This window comes from Pezoporus flaviventris, unplaced genomic scaffold (genome assembly GCF_033815535.1).
Source record: "Pezoporus flaviventris isolate CSIRO_AGI_PZ_B2104156 unplaced genomic scaffold, CSIRO_AGI_Pfla_v1 ptg000002l, whole genome shotgun sequence".
Taxonomy (NCBI): domain Eukaryota; kingdom Metazoa; phylum Chordata; class Aves; order Psittaciformes; family Psittacidae; genus Pezoporus; species Pezoporus flaviventris.
This window is the reverse complement of record NW_026892550.1, coordinates 81,283,656-81,302,741: the sequence shown is the minus strand read 5'-3', so window position 1 is coordinate 81,302,741 and position 19,086 is coordinate 81,283,656. Positions and strand designations below refer to the sequence as shown.

Genomic DNA, 19,086 nt, shown 5'->3' with positions numbered 1-19,086 from the left:
ATAACGACATACTGAACTAAGTTATGAGACATTCCAGAGCCACATCAGGTATCTTAGACAAATACATCTGAGTAGTTCAAGCGGAGTACAAAGAAATTCTTTGTGTTGGGAAACATTCTTTTGGGGGGCAGAGGAGAGTTAAATAGGCAAGATAATGATGATGCTTTATAGATAATGCATAGAAGCATTTGTGAGACCTTTATTTTTTCTATGTAAATTCTTAAGGCAACATTTCTTTTCTAGAAATTTATGTGAATTGATAATCATTCATCATAAGCAAAGAACTGAGCCATGGATTGAAGGGGGTTATTACAGATAACCATGAAATTTCAGTAACTTGTACTAATCTTTTAAAGTTTTATTTTAATGATTTAAAATTTAGCCCACTTAACTTCCTTAACTCTTCTACTGTGTGGCTTTGTTGTTTGTTTCTTGGGTTTATTTTTGTTGTTGTGGTTTTTTTTTGTTTTTTGTGTTTTTTTAATTTTAGTTTAGCAAAACAAAAATAGACTGTTGTCTTTTCAGGTAAAGATTATTTTTTTTGCTTGGAATTTGGGGTTATGACAGAAACACCAAGTTTATGTCTAATGTTTATTCCTGGATTAGCACTAAAGTGGAAATAATATTGTCATTTCACAGTTAATCAGTGTTGAAAACTAGAGGCTAGTAGTACTGTGTGGTTTATAGGGACAATATCTTCAGAGTACACAACGTGACACTTACCTAGCCATAGTCTCAGTGAGGAGATCTATATTAAACTCAGGGTTGGCTTTGTTTTTAAATCTAAGCTGTGGAAAACATAGCAGAAGCTATTCTGAAAGTCTTCTGATTAGATTTTATCATTTTTCAGGAAACTGCTGGACTGAAGGTTGGTGTCTCCAGTCGTATCAATGAGTGGTTAACCAAGACCCCCGAGAGCAACAAATCACCTGCTCCAAAACCTTCTGTAAGTAAACTTACAACAACAGTCTCTTCAGCAAGTGGGCTCTCTCCTGCAGCAGAGGTGGTGATGGTGCTTCCTCAAGCAGCTGATGGTCTTTGGAGGAACTTTGCTGCATGTCCTCTCTTGGAAGCTCACAGAGGCCTTCTGGCTGTTGACTCCTGAAAAGTGGGAGAGGAAGCAAGGCAGTTCTCACCTTAAAGCTTAGAGGTGCTCTAAAAAGACCTCTTTTAGCACTTCTCAGGTAGAGAAGTATGTTAATCTACCACCTGTGAAAGGCCCACCACTGATTTAGAAATTACCAGCCATAGACCTTGGGTGAAACACTTGTGCATTGACCCTTGCCTGTAAATAGCTTTCAAGTGTATTTTTAAGCACAACACTTTAATCCTTTAAGAACCTAAATGGGATTTCTAATGAAGGCCTTTTAGCATGCCCATTACTTCAACAAGAATCAAAGCAGAAAATGTTATCAATGCAATAAAATAGGAGCATGAGAAGCAGCAGTGTGAATGTGGAAAGGTGTAGAAACAGCTAATTGTGAGGATTGTAATGGAAGGCTGGGGATGAGGAGCTGAAGATATCAATATTGGAGAATGGCAAGTTAATTATTTAACTTTGGGATTTAATTCAAGAACTGGTTTCTCCCCCATATCCTTGTGTAGTGTTTTTCTGCCAGTTACATTTTATAAAAGGTGTAGCCTTAAAAGCTCTTTTCTAATTCACACTCCTATTTGCTCAAAAGACGACCTTGAGATTTGCACTGCTGTCCCTAATGCTGGTATATACTGGTAGCTATATGGAGATTGTGCCCTTATGGACATAAATATAAAAACAGAAGTCCTTGTGGCACAGCATCTGCCCCCAGATTTTCCTCCCTCTTAAGTTACATCTTTTAAGTAATGTAAAACTAACATCTTGTTTTCCCCTCAGCCAACTGTTTCTATCTATGTCTTCATTTCCCTCTTTCTCAATAGATTGTTCTTTCTTCTTTCAATATATCTGCTTGAAGGAATCTGACCTCCTCCTATTCTTCTTTGAGGGTCTGTTTGCTAAGCTGGTCAGGTAAACCTGTTTATAATTGACTGTGAAGAATGACATATATCTTAATGTGTGATTTGTACTTTTTTATTTTTTTTTTCCCCCCAGGATGAATCAAATGGAAACCTATAATTTCTTAGTTAGCAAATAAATTCCTACCCCACCACATACCACCAAAATAAAGAAATGAAGTTTTTGTGACCATCAAGATTCTTATGGGTTTTGGAACAACATTCAATTAAAAGTAGAAGGAGCAAAGTTCTCAATTAGCTTTATGACGAACCTATATCACAGATCCCAAATTATTACAGGATTATGGAATGGTCCACTGCAATTTTGCTGGTTTCTTTCTTCCTCTGTTACTGCTGAACTCTCCTTTTGAAGTACAATATTGGCTAAAAGTCTTAACCAGCAGCAACCCTCTTTGCCTGTATATTATGATCAAGTCTAGAGCATCTATGCTGGTTGCATGATTTCTACCCCTTGCAGAAATCACATTTCCATTCATCACTGGGCATTTTCTATCCCAAGTTAGAAATTCTTATGCACAGAAAACTACCTATCTATCTATGGATGGCAAGAGCAAGATTCGGAAACTGTGTATGATTCGAACATTTTAAAAAGGAGAATACTCATGTCTAAACTAGTTTTGAGAGTCTTTTTATTTGCTAACCACAGAGCTAGATACCAACCCAACTGTCCTTAAGCAGATGCATTGCTACTAGCCTAGCATATGGCATCTTGATTTGTAGTCATGCTGTTCCTCATGCAGCTTGACGTTTTTATCAAGTTTTGGCTAAAGTCTAATTTAAAATACACTAATTTTCAGAGACTATTATTATTTACTAATGGCTTTAATTCACCTGCTTTTTCTTTTTCTATTGGGCTAGTGATTGGTACATGCTAAGGTTTTAAAGGATACATAATAAATTCAAATGAATATGAAGGACTGAAGTGTTAAATCCTGAAACCTATATGTAAGAATGCAAGGGAGGATCCACTTTTCTGTGGTATGAGAATTCCTACAACATTGGTTTACAGGTTTTTTTTTTTTAATTAAATATTTTATTTCTGATCTAAAATAATAAGGCAAGCTGCTTTTGAATTCCCCCTTGATAGAAATATCTTTATATTAAGAAAAATCTTTTTCAGTTGCAAAAGTTGGAGTTGTCTGTCTTAAAGACCCAAATGTGCAGTAATTTTTCAGTCTACTCCTTAGGATGAACATAATAAGTTATGGCCAGTCTGTGCAGTACTAAGAATAGATGCAGCAGAACTGGTTTTTGCCATAAAGCATGTGGAGTCATTATGTAAAGTGTCATTGGTAGACTCTGTGGATGCTCCTCAAATTTTTTTTATAAGGAAGTCACATTTTGACTTCTTCTCTAACAAATTAAAATAAACCTGAACTAATGTTGGTTTGTGTTCTCTGACATTAATTTTTAAATACAGGATTTAAAACCAGGAGACGTGTCTGGCAAACGTAATCTCTGGGAGAAGCAGTCAGTTGAAAAGCCAGCTCCTTCTTCTAAGGTAACACTTCAGTGTATTGTTAAAAGACTAATAGCTTTATGGGTTGCTTTCTAGGAGGAAGGTGCCTTTTACCTCCATATGGTCAGTCAGTTGGAATTAGGCATTTACATGTTTGTTATCCTGCCTTTTTATCTGTACAAGAAAGTACAATGACATACAGACAGTCATGGGCAGCATATAACTTTTATATTCATTCCTATTTAGCAGCTCTGTTAAGGCTGTGTTGTGAGTAGAAATCTGTCCCTTGCATGGAGTTGATTTTTTTTTTCTTGTTATAAATAGCTTTGTTTTCACATATTCAAGTTTAATAATGGGTTATGATTTTTCAAACAGGTATCAGCTATGGGGAAAAAATCAGAGACTAATGGTAAGTAATTCTGATAAGACACCTCCATGTTAAATAGAAACACTGCTGTGTTTTCACACAGGCGTGTCCATGTTTCAAAATCCTACAGCTTTTAATATTAATGCACACCCCCCCCCCCCCTTCTGTCTTTAGCCTTTCAACAGCTCCACTGCAATATCATAAAAACATGGATGTTTGAGAAATAAACCTAAATCACCTTTCTAGGGAGATTAAGGGTTAGCAGTATTCCAGCCATGATTGCAAAGCCTTGTTCGAGTTACATGCATAGTATGTTTGCTGTAGCTGGAGAGTATTGCTAAACTGTGTGAGGTCTGACAAATGGTCATTTAACTACAGCAAATGCAAGGCATCTGGGAAAGGCTCTTTTAAGGCTGCAGCAACAATTGATATGCCTTTCATGAGCAGAGAGAACCCAGAAAATGAGGCTATTGCAGCAACATTATTTGAGCAGAAATGGAAGATTTCAGCACTACTACTGAGAATGAGCCCTGCACCTGATTTTGAACACTGCCACTGGGTAATGGTAAAGCCTGATGAAAACTCAGCAGTGTTGATTTTGAAAAACAGTTCTGGCTGGTTGTGAGCCCCATGTGCTCCTGCACACCCAGACTGGACTGGAGTTCAAATGCACTCAGCAGCAGCACTGTTTTTACTGAAGCTGTGCATTAGTGTCTTCACAAGGCACACTACTGTCATTTTGAAACTACTAGTTTAAGAAAGAAAACCTAGTTGTAAAGAAAGAAATTGGCAAAATTGCTCTCCTAGCTTGCTTAAATTTTAATCTAAAACACTCCAAATAAAACTAAAGGAATTATGTGTTTGGAAGTGTTCAAAAACAGCGTAAACAAGGCCCTTAGTAACATGGTTTAGGGGTGAGCTTGGCAGTGCTGGGATAACAGTTGGACTTGATCTTAAAGGTCTTTTCCAGCCTAGTTGATTCTATGATTCTAAGGAGCAGTGGGGAAGAATGGAAATTTACTGATTAATTTAACAGCATTATAGATGCTTTGCAACATCCCTTGACTCTTCACTAGGAATGAAATGATAAAATATAGAAAAACATTTGGTTTGCTATACATTAATATGTGAAGAAAAGTGAGTGCACATCCATATGTGAAGCCAGAGGTATGGTATACCTGTGAACTTACCAATTTGGAATCACGCAGACCAGAACAGTTTTCCTTCCCCCCGCCCTTCTCCTTTTTTGAACTCAGCTGTTAGGAGAGGGGGTTTTGGGCTCACTCAGTGTTAGCACAGCTCTATTCCTGTGGAAGATGCCAGTAGTCGTGTGTCATCGCAGACCCAGCTGAGTGATTCAGGCACTCAAAGCCTGAGCGAGATGAGGGCTTTGCAGTAAGAGGCTCTCAGGAGACTTGTCGTGGGTTCAGAGCGTGTGCGCCAAGCACTGCAGCACAGCTCACCTTAGCACAGGAGCTGCCTGCATGCAGCTGGGTTGAGCACTAGGTGCAGCAACCACCACATTTCTGAATGGGAAGCTCCTGAGCTCTTCCCGAGCTGCTTTCAGGGGCTGTTGGAGGTGAAAGAGATGAAATCCTGCATGTCCTCTTGGAGACCAGCGCTGAGCAAACCCAGTCCATGACCCACAGCATCATCCAGCTTGTGTCTTGCTTTCTTACATGGTGTTAATCTACAGCCATGCCATCTCTGTTTTAGGGATGTGTTTGGGTTATTTCAAGTGGTCTTTAATCTTTCTCTTTCTCAGCAGGTTTGAGACAATTTGAGAAAGAACCGTAGAAGGCCACTAAAGACGCTGGACCAATCAGCTGGGGGAAAAAAAAAAAAAGGAAAAAGTGCTAAATTGTTCTTTTTATATTTATGTTTATTTACCAAAATCTCTTTTTGCATTATCCCAGTTAAAACCATGTATATTAGCACTGTATTTAATAATCAGTCTAGACATTCATCATAATAGTACTGCCTTTGCACAAGAGCCTTTATTCCTAAAGATCTTTATTCCTAAAGAAACCCATGCTGTGAAATATATAGACTCTTCTACTGATAGTCATAACTATGTATCTGAACAGTGATTTCAACTGGCAAAAGAAGTCAGCCCAAAATGTGTGTAAAGTGAAGTTGCTTAAGAAAGGTGTGCAGTAAACCTATAAAAACAACGGTTACTTTTGTAATACAGAAGTCTTTTCCTTCTGCACTTTAGACTAAGGCATGGAAGAAATATCTTTAGTTGACAATGTAATATTTTCTGTAAGCTGCCCATGTCATGAGAAATACTGCATCAATAACGTGTTTTAATTTTTTTGTTTTATACTTTTTTTAAGCATCAATTTTTCCATTCTAGTTTAAGTTAATACTTAAATTTGGATGATTATGTTAGCTGACAGCGGTACTGATATTTCTTTTTGTTGTTAGTGACTAGTAATTGAATGCAATTTAGAATATATATACACACATAGCTTTACAAAGTTTAGCCTAAAGGCACTACTAATGGTAGAATGCTTTAATACGTGCTAGAGTATTATATTTAGTAATAAACGTACATAATTAGCCAATATCACAGCTTAAAAAAAAATAAAGACAGAATCACACACTTTTCTATAGTAAGATTTCAGAATTGCCATTAGAGGTATGGTGAGATAAGTATTAAAAAATTTTAAATGTCAGTTGCCCAGTAATGGGTAAGTAAAAAGAAAGTATAGTTTTTAAAAGAGGAAAAGGTAAGGGTATAGAGGGTCAAAAATAGGTCACTTGTATAAAACGTTGTAGTTTAATTTATATAAAGCTACCATAATGAAAAAGAAAAAAAACCTAACCACAGTTGGAGCTTGTTTCAGACTGTACACTAGATCTTGCCATCCATTAGTGCCGTACACTAAGTCCACTGAAAATGAAGTAAACCTCTATCTTTGTAGTGCTTCTTTTTAACTCTCTCTCCCAAATATCTTATTTACAGATGTTTTCATTTGTATATAGTAAACACACAGCTATAAGACATCAGCTTGTTTTGAATCTACATGCCATGCAGTTCAGCATTTACATCCTACAGTGTATGGATGGCATAAACTGAGCAACTGAAGTAGCCCCTGAGCATATTGTTAACAGTTATGTTTTGCACCAGAACTACCAGGATCTCCCTTTTCACCACTTCCATCTCTTACAGCATCTGACTCCTTCCTAAAGAAGAATAATGTTTTATTTCAACCCAGAGATGAGATCCCCTGCTTGTCTGAAACATCCTGTTTACATATAGAGATGCATGTAGTTATCTGTAGGGGGTGAAACTGTGCCTGACGTTGTCTGTGAGTTGTCATGTTTTTTGTTTAGGGGTTTTGTAAACACTCTTCTGAGTCTTTCAAATACATCCGATAGCTGCAATAAAAACGATTTGTTCAAACAATGTATTCTGAAACTGCATCCACAATAAATGGAATATTTCCATCAGCAGCCCCCAGTTTTTTAATGAGCAGGAATGAGCCAGTTGTAACTTGGATAGGAATACTGCAAAGGCTGTGTCATTGAAAAGAAGCTGAAAGGGTGTCTCTCCTGATCCATTATCCTACAGTAGGCAACCAAGTGGTAAAAGTAGAAATTTCAACCTACATATTCTTGGGGGAGGGAATAAAAACTCAGTTGTTGTGCTTATCAGTACACGATGGGAGCTGTGCATCGTCCAGAAGCCAGTGTGCCTGTCGAAGTAGGTTCTGATATAGCAGTACAGCCTTCTGCTTCCTTGTCTCAAAAAATGTTTCCTGTGTGACAACCAGCCTGTTTCTTCTGTCTACCTCAGATGTGCTTCCAGGCTTTGCATGATCACAGGGACCAAGCCTGGGGAACTGCTGGCTCCTATGTGCTTTGCTTTTGCTCTAACAGCAGCACAGCATGTAATGCCCTACTCTAAACCTGGTCATGGTCATCTGAAAGAGGCCCCCTAGGCTGCTGCCAGCTCCACAGGAAGCAAGGCTGCAGCAAGCAGCTGTGAAGAAAGACGCTGCCCAATTTAACCTGAAAAGATCTTGTATGCTTGGAAGTGTGCCTGTTCTGCCTCACGTGAAGGGACACTTTTCCTTGCTGATGTAGAGAAATTTCTTCTGCTCCTGGTTATTGCCTTTTCTGAGAGCATGGAAGCATGCTGTTTTGGGGTTAATACCCTAATACCATGAAGTGGTGTGGTCATGGGTTGTTCCCACCAGCTGGCACCACCTCCTGGCAGAATTCACCAGGGACAAATACCCTAGTGGCAGACTCAGCAAGTTTTTTGATACCACTCTTCAGACAATACCAAATTGTCATCTTAGTTTCTGATCATGGTTTCCTGCAGTTCACTCAGCATCCTAGCCAGGCTTTCTCATGTCAGTATGTGGAGTGCCACACAACAGCCTTTTTCAAACCTGCTGTTGCTTTGGCCTGGCAATACCTACCTGGAAATAATTTAAAACAAATGTGAGTTTACCTCAGGGTTTGGTGTTTTTAAAGAAAATATAAAAGAAAATATTTTCTATGTTTTCCTTAGATAAAGCCGACCCTTGTCTGGACAGGCTGTTCTGAATGCTGCCAGCAGAACTGCAGAAATCTAATGTTATGTTTGAGACTACTAGAGGTACTCTGTTTGATTTTGTAGGTAGTCCTTATATTCAGTGGGGTTGATTTTGATATGTGTTATCATTGTATATGATGCTGTCTTCAACCTTTCACCAGTAATCACTCAAGACTTCAGATTCTAGGTCTTCAGAGAGAGCTGCATGAGGTAACAGGTACAACTTTGTTCTTTAGCATCAGCTAGAGCACAATCCTGTTTGATGCTTAAGCCACAAAGTAGTCTCTGTGTATTGTTCTTGTACAGGAATTATAGAAACTCATTTCTGTCCGTATTGAGATTAAAAAACAACAGACATCAAGCATGTTTTCATAACTAATTTTATGAAACAATTTAAGCACTGCACTGATTGTTGTTATTCAAACTTCATATAAATTTCCAAAACATTAGAGATTCACACTATAAAAATCACAATTATGTAAAAAGCAAAGTAAATAAAGAGAACATTCCTTTACAGCAACTCATGAGCCAGTATGACTGACTGCACTTGAAATAATGTATAAAAAAAAATCACGTAAGTAACCAGAGTTTTCTGTTAAACATGTCTTTAATTAAGGAAAACAAGGAAAAGAGGAAATGAAGAGACATTGTCTTTTTACTCTTAATGGAAACCAGGTTTCTGCTAACAGTCTTTACAAAAGTTCCATCTGTACTGATGCATTCTTACACCAGCTAGTGGCCTTCTCCTAAAAAAGGAGAAGTAACTGCTCATAATAACAGTCAAGTACAAAAGAAGAAATCAAGACCAAGCTACAGAGTACATCTTCTAATCTGGAAGTAGTTACATGGAGGTCTTGCAGAAACCACTGGCACTAATATTCTGCTTTGAATGGGTAATCCTTGTGATTGACAGCTCTGAGAAGAAAAAGAACTGGTTATTTAAGTATTGTAGAAAGTATCTCCAGCAGCATTTCCCTACTGCAGTCTTCTTGCCCCACTGCCAATGTACTAAAGTTTTGCTTCTGTCATTAATTTTAACATAGTCTTGTGACAAGCACATAATACACAAAGATGTTGAAGGGAATGTCCTGAATCAGTCTCCCTTCTGACATCAGTTCCAGGACATTGTTACCTGGGGTGCAAGACTGAAGATGTGAGCTCTCCCTTGTCTTAGTCATGTATGTTTTCAAGACATGGGGGATGAAAATACAGATAGGCTTAGTGGATAACAACAATAAAAAGGAACTTACTGGGGCACTGGAACTGCTCTCCAGTTCCTGTTAAAGCTGAGGATGACGTCCATCTCCTTTTTAGACAGTTCAAAGTCAAACACCTAGCAAGGAAACAAAAGAACAGCCCTTTTTACTTAGGTTCATGAGTAGTTAGCTGCTAATACGCTTCATGTATTCATGACTTGAGGAAAGGAACATATTGCATCCACACTAAGCAGTTAAGAAATCCTCGTATTTCTTATCCAAATACCAATCTACCCTTGGAGTAATCAAGATAGCCCTTTTCTCTCTGAGGTGCTGTTCATAGTAATGTCTTACAGTTCTGAGTGGTTGAATGCAGTTTGTGCTGTAATACACAGAACAAAAACTTAAGATGCCAAGGATGGATTACTCAATGTATTGCAAATACTAGAACTAGCGGTAAATATTTCTGCTACAACAGAGGACTACTGGGTATACTAACTGCAAATGGTAGCCTCAATCAGTTGTCTAAGAGTTCTTGCTAGTGGTTCATAGGAGAAATAAGTCCAAAATTTAGCAGCATGAATTGAAAGTAACACAGAGATATCATTTAAGAATGCCAGGCCTTATGAGCAGACGTCTACCTGAACTTTCCTGCCAAGGAGAACCACAGCCTCAAAGTGAGACAAACTGTAATGGGTCTGGTGTTTATAACTTGTTCCTTACATCCTGAAGAGAGGTTCACTAAGCATTTCCCAGGGGGCAAGTCCAAAACTTGGACTGCCTTTCTGGACAGCAGAGCTTGGACTGCCCTGGGGTAACCCATTTCTCTTCTGACAGGAACAAAATGCTTTTGTGCAGAGAACAAGTGAGGATGCTTAGGTAGTGCAGAGACCCCATCTTTACATCTCTGCGCTCCTTTTCCAATGCCTCTTAAGAGCTGTTCCATGGAAACATGGAGGAGATGTGGGTTTAGGTGCCTATCCTGTGTAAAAAAGTAGCAGCAGTTCCCAGTAGAAACTTCACCTTGATGTTTTCCTCAACACGCTGAGGTTTCTCAGACTTGGGGATGACAATCACTTCTCTTTGGATAAGAAACCGGATCAGGACCTAGGAAAGGACAAGGAGGAGCATGAACATAGAGGACCAAGAAATCTGTTAAAATGAATTTTGTGTTCTCTCTTACCACTATTTTTTCGTTCACAAACCAATTTCCTTTTCTACAACTATGTTCACTCTTTGGAAGACTCTACCAGTTTGTACACAGGAGTTTGATGTGCCAGGATTTGCTTGCAGTCTACTGACAAGCTAATTGTTTCTGGCCTATGTTGTTTCTTCATCCTGGCTTCTCCAGGCTTTTTTTTTAATTTTCATTTAGGATAGAAGGGGAAGGGAGGAGGAATGATGATGCTTCTGGCTTGCATTATATGAGTGCTCAGACCCCAGTGATACTGCAGATTATTTTGGTCTCACAGGTATTTCACCTGGGTTAAGATTTTTTGAAGTCCTTAAAAGGAAAAATAAACTTACAGACTTTAAACATTGTGTGTGTGTGTGTCCCTTCAAAATGTGTCCCCCTGTTGAATAGTTTTTTTGTTCTGCTCTGCCTGTCTTAAAATGGGACTGTGGTTGGCTGCTTGTGAACCTGTGGGTTTGTTTCAAGTGCAGTTTCTGCACACCCTGAGCAAGAATTCATCTCTGTGACTAGTAAGTAACAGTGAAAAAATCATCTTGTATAATCACGCAGCTTTCAATGGTTCTTTGTGAAGACAAGCAAAAGGGGAGCAATCAAATTAATCTGCAAATTACAGGATTCTCTGAAGAGTAACTTTGTGAACTTAACTGGAGAAAGGAGTGACAAAGTTAGCTTGAAGGTTTGTAGGCAATCTCAGGGGAAAGGGGTTCTCTGGGAGAGAGCACTTCTCTCTGGGAGCAGAAGAAATCTCCCCAGAAGGGGGAACACCTGAGGTAAGCATGCACCACTGCTGATCAGCGCCGCACCCCCCCCCCCCAAACTCACAGTCAAGACCTCTTAGAAAATACCTGATAATTTGTACGAATGCTGGTAAGAACTGGGTCAGTGTGAGGAGTTAAGTGCAGTTCAGCTCTGTTATACCGTATCTCTAGAGAAGGCAGCATCTGCTAAGACTGGCCATCAGTCGTGTAAAGATGTCAGAGGAGGAGGAATAGTTTGCCCTGACAGACCCACTGACCTGGGCAGGGGTTTTATGGTGTCTAACTGCAATCTCTTTAATCCTGGGATCCTCTAGCAGCACAGGTTCCCCTGGCTTGGCCCTATTAAAAACAAAAGCCAGGATATTCAGAGATGTTAGCTTCCCTGCAGGAAGCCTGACATTTTGTGTGAATCAATCTGCAGCAAAGCAACAATACCTTTCCAATTATACCTGCATTATTTGCATCATTTGCCTCAAAGATTCAAGTTGCAAATGCATGGATTTGTGTACAGAAAGGCTGCAGACGAATATTTTCTTACCACGGGCGGTTAGGAGAGCCAAGGGGACTGTATGCAGTCACAACAATCCCTTTGGATTGACAGTAGTTGATCAGCTTTTCCTGGGTTAGGTATGGATGACATTCAATCTGCAAGCACAGAAGCATGGTGGTTGATACAGAGGCAGACTGCACTGGGCTCCTGAGGATAACATTTTCATTCCTCTTGGGTCACAGAAATATGAAGGAAAGACTCCCAGTATCATGATTAAAATTACCTTCACTTCACAGCAGTTTCTAGAGGCCTAGCACAGAGAACAGGGCTTCCTCATGCTCCATATTATGCTAAGATAGTGAGAAATAGATGAGAAGAGTGAAAGTGCTATCTTGTCAGGAACCAAGGAAATCAGTCTTCCTTAACTACTGCAGAGCCAGACTGCATCTTCAGAGAAGCAGCTCAGGACACCTGAAGTTTAGTTTCTGCTCCAAGTCACCCAACCTCTCCTCAGGGAGTCTCCCTGATTCCTAAAGAAGCCTGGGAATCTGAGCTTCCCTAGGTTAGCTCAGATCACGTTGTGACCAGCCATTTGGGCAAGACATCCTTTAAATGGAAACAAGAGCCTATATGGGGATGCTGCTCAAGTTGCCACAAGCCATAGTATGACTTCAGGGCTATGTCTATACTGCATAACATGGCACCATGCACATACTTAGCTATTTGTAAATGCTATAGCTTTGCTACCAGGTATGGTGATGTGAAATCCATGTACAGTAGTTTATCTAGTCCTGAGCTAGATTAGGCTGCTACTGCAATGACAGCGTGTGGCACAGGCACACCCATGAAGAAGCAAAACGAAGTCAAAGCCTGAAGTTCTTTAAACTGTTGAAGTTGGTGCAGCTTTTAACATGGGGATAGTTGGGTCCCTACCCACCAGAACTTTATAACCCTCAATAAAATCTTTCCAAGTTGTGTGTTCCCCTTGTGCTAAGCCTGGCTGGCACACACGCTAGCCCCAAGCCCAGCATCACAGTACAGGCAGCGCTGTGCCTGCATAGGACCCAGTGTGGGGATTTTCCTGGATATTGCCAAGCCAGCAGAGATGGGCATTCAGCACCCTCAGCTGTGTGCAAAGAAGTCTTATATGAAAGAAGGTCCTGATGCCACTGCTGTCCTGTGATTTCTTTCATTCAGAGGTATGTGCTAAGAATTTGTTATGTAACTGCATACTTCAACCCTCCCTTCTGTGCCCAAGGTCAGTGAAATAGTTTATGCTGAAAAATAAATAAGTTCAGTGAATGAGTTAGAGCATTTCTGTACATGCCCATGCCTGTGCTCGCAGTGGGGATTATGCTGGTTATCCCAGGGTTGAAAAAAATGGGCCTGTGGCAACTTCGGCTGTGACATCTAAGTCCAAGTCATACTTGAGAGTGTGAAAGAGGACATACAGCAGAAAAACACAAGGTCTTATAGAAGGTAATGGTTATTTTCACTGTTTTCCACTATCTAAAAATGATACCTTCTCATGTGTCTGATATTACTGTGATATGCATAATCCATACTGGTTTGTATGATAGCGCTCTCAAATCACCACTGCATATATACACACAAGTCTACAAAAAAAAAATTGTTAACATCCCTGTCAACTAAACACCATTAAGACTGACACTGTACCAAAGCCTTGCGTATCACAGGCAGCACTGATTTAGTCTTTCAGACAACCAGAGGTACCCATAGCGCTTTGCCAGACCTTTTGATGGCACCAAAGCTATTCAAAGGTCATGGCAGAAATCAGTTTTAGAGCTGAAGTGTAGCATGAGTATTTCAAGGTTAGTGACATCAACAGAAACAAAAATCTTACCTGGTTATTTACTGGTTTGTATTTCAGTCCTGGCTTGTTCAAGATTCTTTCAATCTGCTCATGGTTAAAGTTGGAGATTCCAATGGCTTTTACCAGGCCACAGTCCACCAGCTCTTCCATGGCCTAATGAGTAAAGTCAACAAATATGTGTTTATGAGGTGGTAATACTGTCAATTACATTATCTTATTTCCCTAAAGCTAATGACAAACCAATGAACAACTCATACTAGATTGCAACTTGTATTATCTATATGCTTTACAGTGCAGATTGGAAAGTAATGTAAGAATGGCTTGGCCAAACCTTTTGTAGTAGGAAGAAAAATTCTTTTGCTTTGGCTTCTTTGGGGGTCATTTTACCAGAGCTTAAAAAGCAAGGGTGACCCTCCACTTCCTCCCTTACCTGCACACTACCTCTGATTTGGCAGAACATAGCAGGGAGGATGTTAAGCTTATACTCAATTACCTCAAAATACTTCCTTGCACCTGTAATCTGCTGCTGCAGAGAAAACTTAATTCCCAGAGCTGCAGCATCACAGAGGTGCAGGTAGTCGGAGCAGGCCCCAGTGCACAAAGAAAGGAGGAATGAAGGACAGCCAGAGGTGCTGACAGCCAACACTGAAAAGCATGAGAATTCCGTACCTGCATGAAACACCCACTAAATCAACAACCACACCCGGATTAATCCAGGCTTCGATTCTTCCACTGCATGTATTCAAATATTTTCATGACAGCACCTGCAGTGCTGATAGCTTCCTCCTCTTTAGTCTTAGTAAAGACATCCCCCTCTTCCTCCCCAAAACAAGAGATAGCAGCGGCTCTGCTCATTTTGATCGTGAAATGTAACTTTTTTGTGACTATCCTCCATACCCAAACCTATTCTTTAATTTCACTGTGCACACAGATCTCTGCTCCATCTTTAGTGGTGACACCTGCTCCCAAGAGCAAACATTAACTTACCTCCCATGTGTCCAGAAAATCTGTATCACTGGGGATACTCATACCCTTCTCATCCACAGGATTCAGTTCTTCACCAGCCTGTTATTTCAAGGCAGATAATGCACAGACTTTTTGTTAAGAGCTGAATTTCCTACTGTTTATAGCACTTCTGACTGGATTGATAGGCAGTAAGTTAGCAGGTTATTAAAACATATTACATAACTGAAAAAAAAACAAACACTCAGTTTTTGGACAAGGGCCATATTTCTACAAAACAAACCCTGCACACAAAACGTGGGAATTAGCAGTAATTATGTAACTTAGGCAAATAAGGCAAAAGATACCATCCCCTTCCTCTTTATTCTAGAGCTTTTATTTTTTACACAGGTGTAGACTCAGGGGGGAGAGGGGAGTGTGTGGAGGCAGTGAAAGTATTGTGCTGCCGCACTGTGATTCATCTCCCACTGTTGGTCACTCCAAACCAAGCCAGCATCTCCAAAAACTGAGATGTTCACACTGTTCTGGCCCAGCAGAAGGCCACGATCCCAAAATGCACAATTCTGTGTTGGTTACAGTTTCCCTGAAGACCCAGAGGGCTTGTTAGCAGTGTTCATACCTACGACTATCTCGCCCCGACAAGTGCATAAATCCAGACCCACATGCTAAAACATACCACCAGCTAGTTAGTGATTGAATTCTTGCTACCACAAGGGTAAGGGAAGAGCCAAATGAACCACAGCATATCCCAGCTGCATGATGAAGATGGTCACAACACAGATGAGAGAATGCACCATGCTTCTAGCCAGATAAGGAGAAGAGGGATGTAGGTACTACCTTGTATCCCATAGGGAAGTGTATCAGGTAGAGGTCAAGGTAGTCCAGTTGCAGTGCAGTGAGGCTCTTCTTGCACGCTACCTTAACCAAGGACCTCTCGTGGAACGTGTTCCATAACTGTGGGAAGAAGCCCAACCATGATTCTACAGCTTCCACAATCCAGGGGACAGAAGCTTCTCCCTAGGTGGTCTAGGAGGAAAACTCCTTCCCCACCTACTCAGTCCACACTGAAGACAAGGATGCCAATATCTTCATGGTAAGGCAGGACAAACATACCACAAATAAGGAGTCAGTCATGAAGGTGGGCAGTCAGTATTCCTACTTATGAAAAGAGATTCTCAGAATATAACACTCTGTAAGGTGTATCTGACCCAGCAGAGCTGTTAGTGTTAGATTTTGTTTTTTCAGCGTAAATTCTGAGTCTGAAGCAGCTCACAGCTACCCACGTTCTGTCCCTTTTTACTGCCCACAGTGAGAACTGTTGTCCATTTTACTTAATTTCTGAAATGAAAATCCAAGTAATTTAAATAGAAGAACTTCAAAGTATTATTCAAATTAAAACCTGCTCTTTAACAAAAATAAAGAGTATGTGCAAAACCCTAATTATACTCAAAGTTTTATCACGTTGCTAATGAAAACCCCAATTAATAATTTTTAGTTGAAGAGTTCCTATTTTCTGGTAAAGAGCATTGCTGAGGCAAGTGGAGAAGAGAAAGCAGTGGAGTTACACTTTAATATCTATTTCCTTTTAGGCTTACATTTTGTACATGACGCCATTTTCAAGGGTCTTGAACACCAGGAAGTAGTAGCACACCACCTCTGAATTCAGACATCTGATTTGTCCTTTTTTCCCTGATCTTTCTCAGGTGCAAGCAAATGAACCACCAGTGTAATTAAATGACTGAATAGACACAAGGAAATTATTACATTAGCAACTGCCATGTTATATTTCCTAAATTCTCAATGGCTCCTAATAAGGCTCTGTCAAAATTACAATTGAAGGATAGAATTTATAGCACACATGACACCCATGAAGTGAAGGTCAGAGAAGGGAAGAGGTCCTCATGTTACTTTACAAATGGAACGAGTCTGCACTCTGAGAAAAGCAAAATGTCCCAATAATCCTGCATCCTTGTACCTTGGTGACAATGAAGAGGTCTTCCCGTTTCACAGCCCCCTCCCTGATCTTCTGCTGGACTGCATTCCCTATTTCATTTTCATTCTGGTAGAAATAGGCACAGTCGAAGAGGCGGTAGCCTGCATCAATAGCACACTTTGCCACCTCTTCCACCTTTCCTGGAGGAGCCTGAAAGCAAACACAACCACACCATGAGCTCTTCCACGGTTTTCTGCCAGTGCTTACTGCTGCGATAGCTCTGCACAGTCCCCATTTCCACCTGCTGATGGACTTTCCTGAGTTTCAACTTTCCAAGCAAACAGCTTTTTCGTAGGAAAATGGCACAGAGCAGAAAGGAATTACTTCCTGCGACACATCTTGCCTCTGCCATTTCCAGCAGCATGTGCCCGCTATCATTTCCCCTTTTTCACTCTCAGTGTTGCCCAAGCAGTTTCGCCAATCCCTGCCCACGAAGGCAGTCCCGTGGTACAGGGGTCTTATCTGTCCGCACACCACCGGAGGGCTGCGAGCTGCCAGGCAGCCTCTCGTAACCTGCTTTTGCTTCTTTCCTGTCCATTTCCTCTTTTGCTTCCCCTCCTTTTTTTTATTATTTTATCGTCCCTCCACCTTCCTCACCCCGCACCGCCCTTCCCCTTTTGTTTTGCCCTTTTTCCCTTTGCTGTTTGCTCCCCGAGCCCCGCTCTCCCCCGGCCCCTCCTGGCAGCCCGCCCTGTGTTATACAAGCGGCCGCGATTGCGGGCGGGCGGTGAGACCGGACCTCCGCTCCCCGGGCAGAAAAGCGGGTTCCGCGGCAGCCTGCGCCGCACCGCGGGAGCCCCGGCTGTGGTCACGGCTCTTCTCTTTTCTCTCCTTTCCACGCTGGCAGGCCCCGCCGGAGCAGCGTCCTCCCGCCCGCCCCGGTACCTGCCAAGTGCCCAGCCCCAGGACTGGCATCTTCATCTTGTTGCTCAGCTCCACGCAAGGGCTCGCCATGGTGTCCGCGGGTGTCCGTCTGTCTGTGCGTGTTCAAGGCGGCCAGAAGGCGCTTAAAGGCGTGGGGCCGTCCGTCCCCGTTCTCACCCCCCTCCCTCACATCCCTCCCCGCCTCCGCCGCGTTTCATTACATGTGAGACACAACGTGCCCGTGATTGAGAGATTTTGGTTTGTTACGGAAACGTGATACTAAGGGGGTTTGTTTGGTTTTGCACTGAGTAAACTAAAAGCAAATGCCATCGTGATGATGAGTTTGGCACTTTGCATGTGTTCTTCTGCAGCAGAGAGAGCCTGAAGGATGACAGGAGACTTGCATGAGGTTCCCTGGGCCGTTTTCTCAGTTACACTTAAGTGGTGACAAATAGACTGACATTTTCACCTTTCACCCTAGAAAATACTACACTCACCTGCTGTTCGCAGAGCAAGTCAAAAAGAGGATGTAGTTTTAGCTTTACATCAAGTTTGCATTCCCCATCTTTGCATGCTCACAGTGTGCTCCCTGCAGGAAAGTTGCAGCACTCTGTGTGAACGCGTCAGTTCCTAATGCTCAGTTAAAATGTCAGCCAGCATCAGTAGGGTGTCAGAGGCTGCAAAGTGGATTTGTGATCACAGCTTGTCTACAGGTAGTGCTTTACTCTGAATAATCCCCCACCTTTTTATGTAGGATCAAATACATTGAGAGGGATGACATTTAAAGGCTGCGTGAAACTTTATATGAAGATAGTGCTCAGAAATCAAGAGCCATAAGCTTGGAAAGGCTGGGATAGTTAGCTGACAGCCGTCTTGAAGAAAAGGTGCTTTATGTTAGGAAGCTGGTGTAATTTCATGCCCTACCTTGGGAATCTCACATGTCACAGGCTTTGTGTTTATCAGAGTAGGGATTCTCCGCTTCTTGAGTCTTCTTTTTTAATTTTGCTTATATTGCTGTAACATGATTACATGGTGTGCAGGTGCCACTGGTGTCATCCTGTGAGTTCTACAGTGAGAGTGAGAGGCAAATGCTTTATGCTTGGACTGATAATGTTTGCCTATCAAAATACAGTGGCAACTGTGAGTTTTTGTGCCACTAGTGCATTCTAACCACAGTGTTTGATGTGCTATGTTAAATTTTTTTGTGTACCTGCATGATTCAAGGTGCTTTCACAAGACAGTATTTTCAGTTGATTGGCTGATTCATGTTCTGGCTTTAAATTTGAACAAAATTTCTTCCTGCTCAGCTTGATCTGGTTTCTGAGCCATTGGTTGAACGAGCTTCATTGTCATCTTTCTGCTCATCTTTTCACGCTAACATGACAACACCAGAATGCACACT

At 41.2% G+C, this 19,086-nt stretch overlaps 2 protein-coding genes across 14 annotated transcripts in view; one reads left to right on the top strand and one right to left on the bottom strand.

Annotated features, from left to right (window-relative positions):
- Nucleotides 1-7,301, top strand: part of CALD1 (caldesmon 1) — a 253,249-nt gene extending 245,948 nt beyond the window's left edge. For 10 of the 12 annotated variants that reach the window (XM_061444728.1, XM_061444730.1, XM_061444734.1 and 7 more), the window contains 4 exons: nt 851-946; nt 3,434-3,514; nt 3,848-3,881; nt 5,605-7,301. In XM_061444728.1, coding sequence (XP_061300712.1) covers nt 851-946; nt 3,434-3,514; nt 3,848-3,881; nt 5,605-5,636 — 243 coding nt within the window. In that variant the 3' untranslated portion in view covers nt 5,637-7,301. The remainder of the gene's footprint in view (nt 1-850; nt 947-3,433; nt 3,515-3,847; nt 3,882-5,604) is intronic. The other 2 variants (XM_061444731.1, XM_061444737.1) reach the window with 1 other exon arrangement.
- A 1,447-nt stretch (nt 7,302-8,748) lies between these two features.
- On the bottom strand, nt 8,749-17,867 carry LOC133264767 (aldo-keto reductase family 1 member B1-like). 2 transcript variants are annotated; one of them, XM_061444672.1, is made up of 10 exons: nt 17,706-17,866; nt 16,803-16,970; nt 15,665-15,781; nt 14,852-14,929; nt 13,895-14,017; nt 12,079-12,185; nt 11,798-11,879; nt 10,611-10,694; nt 9,642-9,724; nt 8,749-9,306 (listed from the first exon to the last, which is right to left on the bottom strand). In XM_061444672.1, exons 1-10 carry the CDS (start codon nt 17,772-17,774, stop codon nt 9,264-9,266), a joined length of 954 nt encoding a protein of 317 aa, XP_061300656.1. In that variant the 5' UTR covers nt 17,775-17,866; the 3' UTR covers nt 8,749-9,263. The 2 variants fall into 2 exon arrangements, with proteins under 2 accessions (XP_061300656.1, XP_061300657.1); XM_061444673.1 differs by lacking the exon at nt 15,665-15,781 and having other exon boundaries at nt 17,706-17,867.
- Between the last annotated feature and the right edge of the window lie 1,219 nt (nt 17,868-19,086).

What these genes read in the sequence shown, in the direction of transcription:
- LOC133264767 (XM_061444672.1), bottom strand. Translation starts at nt 17,774, where the DNA reads ATGGCGAGCCCTTGCGTGGAGCTGAGCAACAAGATGAAGATGCCAGTC. An exon ending in ATTTTCTGGACACATGGGAG is followed by an intron (nt 14,018 to 14,851) that starts GTAAGTTAATGT and finishes TTTACTCATTAG; the next exon opens with GCCATGGAAGAGCTGGTGGA. An exon ending in ACCATAAAACCCCTGCCCAG is followed by an intron (nt 10,695 to 11,797) that starts GTCAGTGGGTCT and finishes GTCCTTTCCTAG; the next exon opens with GTCCTGATCCGGTTTCTTAT.